At 38.7% G+C, this 7,333-nt stretch overlaps 1 protein-coding gene across 1 annotated transcript; it reads left to right on the top strand.

The window, feature by feature from the left end:
- Nucleotides 1-3,361: 3,361 nt before the first annotated feature.
- On the top strand, nt 3,362-4,132 carry LOC108577125 (piggyBac transposable element-derived protein 4-like). Its single transcript, XM_017940230.1, has one exon. The coding sequence runs from the start codon at nt 3,362-3,364 to the stop codon at nt 4,130-4,132; it is 771 nt and encodes a 256-aa protein (XP_017795719.1).
- Nucleotides 4,133-7,333: the final 3,201 nt, after the last annotated feature.

Here is a 7,333-nt window from a genome sequence, read left to right as displayed (position 1 = left end):
TCGCTGGTAAAATAAGAAAATATATAAAAAAGCATAAAATGCTATGTCTTTTCATAAATGACTTGTTAATTTAAAAAACAAGTCATTTTGACCCCTCCGGTAGAAGTAGGTATACGTCAATCGTCGGTTGTTCTAGTGTTAAGAGATCTGTTAATGTATAAAAGCTTACTATATCATATTTTTTCGTTGGAATATATTCACTGTGAATTTTGCCACTTAACACCGTCATTATTTTCGCGTTTCATTTGTTATTATCCATTCTGATCGTAAACAAAGCAAACAGTGAGTAACATCCCACGAATCCTCCTACGCATCTACAGTGAATAAAATATTGAGATATTATGGTGTTACGTTATTGTAATAAGTGTTAAGTTAGAAGTTATTTGTTAAGTTATATAATATTTTCTAAAAACTGGGCAAAGGAAAAGCTCTGCATGATAAAGAAAAGGGACAGATAATGGCGTACAAAGACTCTGGCACGTCTAATCGTGAAATTGGTCGTCGAATAGGTAGATCTTGTAATGTGGTGAATCAATTTCTAAAAAAGGGGGACGAATATGGTACGAAAAAAGCTCCTTGTTAAGGATACTTAAGTTAGACCAGGTTTACGATACGGACGCGACTCTCTGCTATTTTTGAGATTAAGGTTTGAATACGTGTTTAATGTTTTCGTTCGTTAATTATTCCTTATTGTCAGGAGGGCTCCAAACCTCTCATAAAAGCGGAGAATTTGGAGTTTATTCGTGCATCTCAATAACAATTGACGTATCATAAACCCGCGCGAGCCCAGGCACGTTCTCGCGAGCGAGCGATACCGTTACCCTGTGTTTTTTCCATAAGCCCAGGTGACGCGTATTTTACACAAAACACCCCCTCCTTGAGGGTGAGTGGTTGATGTTGGGCGGTGACCAAGGCCCGAACGTGAGTGGGAGTCTTGACCTCCGACCCAAAACTCACCCCCGTCAAGGGACCCAAATGCGACATTTGGAAGGGGAAATGCGAGGGCTGAACGGGGCAAAACGCCAACGAGACAGACAGAACAAATTGAAAGTTAAAAAGCAAAAAGTTCAGGCGATCACACAGTCGCTACATCATCCATCGATTCTCGACGACGTGTCAGAATTGAACACTCCTGGAAGACCGCCGAAATTGACACCACGTAATAAAAGAGCAATCATCGCCAAGGCATCAAATTCAACGGTAGGAAGCCGACGATTACGTAACGAATTAGCACCAAATGTTTCCCACGTAACGGTATGGAAAGCCTTAAAAGGGTTTCCTAATCTTATTTATAAAAAAATGATGTCTGCTCCAACGCTCAGAAAGGAGCATTATGAAGTACGTGCAAGATTTGCAGATCTGCATCAAACGTAGAGTCATCAGTGGCATTCGGTATGTGCATACATATCTTCTACCAAGGATGTTGTAGTTTATTTTTGAATTTTCACATCGTTTGGTCCGACGAAAAGAAATTTAACCCTTTGCGGACAAGAGGCGACTCTCGGTCGCCACGACGTTTCGCGCGGCAGGACGAGTGGCGAGTGAGAGGCGACAGTCGGTGTTTATGTTAGATTTCGTTATCTCCAACCGAGGGGAATGAACTATTAGTTCTTGGAAAGGTTCCTTAGCTGTTGGTGTTCTTTCATACGAAGTGTGAAAAGACACATCAGTTCAGAGGTAAGATAAAATTAATAAAAGGTTCTTCTAAGACTGCGGCTCTGACAATGGCTCGAGCATCAGTTGAGACTCGGCTATCGTGGCGAAAGCATCAGAAGAATTTGTATAGAGTGATTTTGTTTGAAAAATGGATTTCACAAACAAACTCAGCTCTAGTGAAGACGAATTTTGTTTTGATACGCTTCAAAATGAAATCGAATGTATTCATAAAGAAGTTAGTGGAATACAAGGTGAAACAAGCGATGAAGATGATGACACAGTAGTGGGTGTAAGAACTCGAAAAATCAGAGTAATAGATAGCGAATCGGAAAGTGATACTGATACCCCACAAACCTCTGATACAGTCAGTTCAACAAGAGCGTGTCGTTCCTAATTTTGTCACTAGATGGCGTATCTTTTTAACATTCGGTTACTTCAATTGTTTAAACACTTGGCTTCAATGCTTTGAGGTTATGTAAATCGGTAGTGTGAGCTGTTATTTGCGTTGATAAAAATAATAATGAGTGCAGCGTACGCTAGTCACTTCGGAAGCGGTATTTCTCTGTAACCATCCAAAAGGACCCAAAATGTCGTTCGCAGCGGCCAGCCGCTACATGGGCAAGTCAGTGTCCTTTATTAAGAAGTGGGTGAAAAGGTATGAGGACGTTAAAAATGTTGACGACCTGCCTGAACGTGGTAAGCGTTGCTCAACGTCAGAGAAGGACGACAAAGCAATTTTAAGAATTTTTGAAAAGAATCCTGAGTGTTCTCTAAGAAAAGCCAAGTTGCTTTTAGCGAAAAAGGGTGTAGAAGTAAGCCTTAATACTATTCGACGTCGTTTACGCGATGCTGATTATGGATGGCGGTGTACAAAGTTAAAACCGTTTTTGAGCGAAAAACATGTTGAAAAGCGTCTGTTGTGGGCGAGGGCTAATATTGACCGTGATTTTTCCAACATCATATTTACGGATGAATCATCTTTTTGGGCCTGGGGTACAAGAAGGCATGCGTGGTCACCTCGTGCAGTTGCCATTGTCCAGCGTACAGTAAAGCACCCGGTAAAGGTGAATGTTTGGGGTTGCTTTTGGGGTTGTTTATTGAAGTCTGCTCGAAGATGGTTTGGCTCAGATAACAGCTTGTGGGTGCTTCAAGAGGACAATGATCCGAAACATCGGAGCCGTGCGTGCACGGAGTGGAAACGCGAAAATGGCATCAGGACACTGGATTGGCCTTCTCAGTCGCCTGACGCTAATCCAATCGAAAACGTGTGGGCAGCAATGAAGGTCAAGCTCAGGGAAAAGCGAGTATACAATGTGAAGCAGCTGACACGTCACATTCGCCAGATATGGAGGTCTCTTCCCGAAATAATGGCAGAAAATCTCGCAGAAAGTATGCCTAAACGGTGCCAGGCTATAATCAACAATGATGGAGACTGGACCACATCACGCCGGGACCGATTTTTATTTGTTTTGCTGTGAGGCGGCGCTGAAACTAATGCCGCGCTTCATCTGACGGGCGCGATTTTTGCCTGTTCAGACCTGCATACGCGTTGTATGTTGCTCAGTAGTACAGTGTGTGCTTATTGTGCAAGTTGTATAATTCGTGCCGTTTTTTCATCCTGGCTACAGATTTCTGCCAGTAAGTATAACTAGAAAGGTGGTTAGAGTGTTTTTTTTAATTCTTGTCCTTATAAAAAATAGGTAACATGGATATGGAAATAAATGATTCTGATAAATCTATAAATAGAAGCAGGAGAAAGGCATCAAGATTACGGATATTTTCTTCCTCTTCAGACGAGGATTTTGTTAATGTAAACAGTGAAGTGAACGAATGTTCCACGGAAGAAGAAGATTTGGTGTCTAAATCAGAGAACGAGGATGACGATGATGAATGGCAGGAAGTAAAAGAAAGAACTTCAGTAATAAATGAGTATTCGGAAGAAGAGGAATTTTTATATGAAAACACTGACTGTAATGACCCTTTTGCTTTATACAAACTATTCTTCACGGATTACATATTAGATTTGATAATTGAAGAAACAAATAAATATGCTACACAATGTATAAATAATTCTTCATTTAGCAGTAAAATGCACCAACAGGCCTGGCAGTCTGTTACAAGAGATGAAATGAATACTTTTTTTGGCATATTGCTTATTATGGGTGTAGTGCAATTACCAGAAATTAGATTATATTGGTCTAACAACGACATGTATGCGAACGCACGCATAAAAAATGCAATGAGACGTGATCGTTTTTTATCTATTCTTAAGTTTTTACATTTTTCGGAAAATACCACAGCCAGAACTGAAGATCGGTTGTACAAAATTCAAAACATTATTGAAGCAATTGTGGATACCTTCAAGAGTTCTGTTAAGCCTGGCAAAAATATCGTTATCGATGAAAGTATGGTTCCGTGGAGACGACGTCTAGGTTTTCGTCAGTACATCCCAGGCAAGCGACATAAGTGGGCGTAAAATTATACAAATTGTGTTTGCCTGAATGCTACACTTATAATATCGAAATTTATGCCGGGAAAAATGGAACGATCATTGAAAAATCACATTCTCATGATGTAGTAATGAGATTACTAAATGGCTTATTATTTGAGGGCCGCATGCTATTTATTGATAATTATTATACAAGTGTCCCTTTGGGTGAAGAACTTTTAGAGAGCAATACATTTATGTGTGGTACTGTAAAAATAAACAAAAAATTTCTACCACCGCAGGCAAAAAAAAAAACAAAAACGTGGTGAAATGATGAGTTTCGAAAATCGTAGCGGTGTAAAATTTCTGAAATGGACTGACAAAAGACCAGTATGCATGTTAACTACCTCAAGGAATCACCAGTGTAAATTTGTACAAGGAACAAATGGCAAAATAAAGCCCGATGCTGTGTTTGATTATAATATTGCAAAAAAAGGTGTTGATTTATCAGATCAACTATCGGGGTATTATAGTTGTTTACGAAAAACCATTAAATGGTACCGAAAAGTAATAATACAATTAATCGTTTGACTGCTACGCGGCGCAAAAGCGCTGCGTTCATTTGTCTCGAAAACCGCGGCGCAGCGCTTTTGCGCTGCGTGTTTCAGTGTTTCTTTGTTGCTCCGTTTGTTTATTTTGTTGTTTTTTTATTTAATGTTTATTTTTTCTTACTCACAATCACAATTAATATTGTTTCTTTATAATACGAAAAGAATTATTAAAATTGATTGATATTTGTCTAAATGAGAGTGTTTTATTTGACAACATCAAGTCAAAATATGTCCCGCAGTTTTCGTGCGTTCTTGCAAGAATTGCTTAGCAGTCAAACGGTTAAATTAAATTTTCATATCGACATTGTCGACAAACTTATGAAAAAAAGAATAATTTAACGTTACTTAAGTAAAAAAAATTTTGATCAATATGCTAATACACGTTTTCTATGTAACTTTAAAGAATAAATGAATCAAATTACAAAAGGAACAACCCCTGACAGCTGGACAAGCTATAATTTCCCACTAAATACTTGCATCCACTGTGTAACGTTGTTTAGATCTAATGTCGCATTAAAGTTCAAAAGCGTCAGTCGCACGTTTCTACGCGTGAAACAACTTTACGATCATCATCTCACACTTTAGACGACCTTCATATTCCACACTTGAGCTACTCTGTAATCGCAACGACGAACGCGATCAATTCACCTAATTCGTTCGTGTGAATATTATTCGTGGTCGGTGACGCCGGATATAAAGTGGTCGTAAAATTTCAATACCGAATGTCTTCTAATTTTTATTCTTTTCTTTTTCTGTTCATTCTCGCAATCGGTACGATAAATATAAATCTGAAACAGATCTAAAAAGTCAACCGTGTTCCTTTTGGTTGATAAAGTGCCCCGCACTTCCGAATACGCAGACTGTAAGCTCGCAAATTGTCCGCGACCGGCCGCGTAAATCATGCCAATATCTAAATACTCTAATTATAGGTGCCGGAACCGTGGAACTTTCTTAGCACTCCCCGTTCGAATCTTTCGTATTAAGAAGCACTCTTAAAGCCCGTGCGCTCGAAAACGGTAGTTTTACAATCGCTATAAATTCACTTATGAAACGATCCGTGTGATAAATTTCCCTCGTAATAGCGCTGCATCGAGTTCGGGATTTTTGGTGAAATTTTGAAAAATCTTGAAAAAATGATCGTAGTCGCGAGAAGTGTGAAAAGGGAATTTCGTGAATTCCTTCGACAATACATAATCAGAAATTTAATGTTCTTCCTTTTATAGCGGGTTCCTGAATTTTCTTAAAATGATAATCTTAATTACTAAATGAAACTCCGTGAATCTTCGTACAAAACTTGAATAAATGTTTTGAAAAGAATTAACAATATTACGTGATAATTGTTATTAGAAGTTTGACAATTAGGGCTGTAAAGATTTGCAGTCTGAACCCCTTTATATCAGGGATGATAGAATTTACTCAAACTTAAAAGAGCTAAATATACGTATATAATTGTTTTTGTTGCAGTAAAATTATTAATACATATTTAGAAATTAAACGTCCTTCGATTTTAATTCGAATGAAATTCACTTCGTTCAGGATTATAACAACGTGTCAGACTGGTGACACAGATTCTGGCGAAGATGCGACAAAAATAGTTACACTAGTAACGAGAATTAATTTTATCCTAATGTAATTAATCTACAATAATTAAGCTTTTCTTACCTAACACAGTACTAAAACAGCTGACGCTTAGGAGACAGCAAAAAGAATCACAAGTCAAAGGGTTGAACTGTGAATATTATTTAAATTACATTATATTACGATACTTTACTAGAAATTTTAGTGTCAATAAAAAAATTTCGGTATCTAAAATTATTGTTGCATATAGCTCAGTCCTATTATTAACGTTAACATTAAGACCGTAAATTCCAATAAAAAGGGAACCAAACGCATACTCTTTTCCCAAATAAATTCATCTCTACGAACGAATCACGCTACATCGAAAAGCGTTGAAACGTGGCTGAAAAAGTGTTCTTCCTCGAAAGCTTGACGAGCGGAAGGCCGCGAGGCGCGTCTAACGCTTCGAGCATTCCTCGCCGCTCGCAATTCTCATCGGTAGCTTACAAAGGGAGATGAACTGCCGCATCACTCCGGCCATTCATTCGTTTTCTACGCCTCTGTACTTTTGTTTTCGCGCGCCAGATGATATAACGCTAAAGTAAATTGCACACTCTATTCTCGGTGTAGGGCAGATATTCTGAATACACAAGCAACCGCTATTTTCTGACTGCGTGAACAGGCTCGCACAAAGTGTAAACCGGAACGAGAGCAAAAAGTCCTTCGGGGACGATAATGCGCTGGCAATTTTCAACGGAGAGATTCGAGCGAACTTCTACCCGCCGCGAAACTGCAACCTACACTCTCGTCATTTTCGTAACGTAATTAAGCGATTCTGTTGCGTGCAAATATTTTTGCTTTATTTTGCAAGATGCGTTTTGCGCGGAGAAACTTTGTTGCTGGAGAAAAGCGTGATTTATCTTTGGGGGAGAATTAGAAAAAAAGGAGAAAGCTGCTTTTTTGTGTTGTTGCAAGTGAAGAGAATATTGGTCATGTGAAAGTATGGGGAAAAAGCAGGTTAAAGTGGGAAAAAATGATGCGATGACTTGATGTGATTTTTACGAGTTCGATTCAATCGTTG

This window comes from Habropoda laboriosa, unplaced genomic scaffold (genome assembly GCF_001263275.1).
Source record: "Habropoda laboriosa isolate 0110345459 unplaced genomic scaffold, ASM126327v1 scaffold56, whole genome shotgun sequence".
Taxonomy (NCBI): Eukaryota; Metazoa; Arthropoda; class Insecta; order Hymenoptera; family Apidae; genus Habropoda; species Habropoda laboriosa.
This window is presented reverse-complemented; position numbering and strand designations above follow the sequence as displayed.

What these genes read in the sequence shown, in the direction of transcription:
- LOC108577125 (XM_017940230.1), top strand. Translation starts at nt 3,362, where the DNA reads ATGGATATGGAAATAAATGATTCTGATAAATCTATAAATAGAAGCAGG.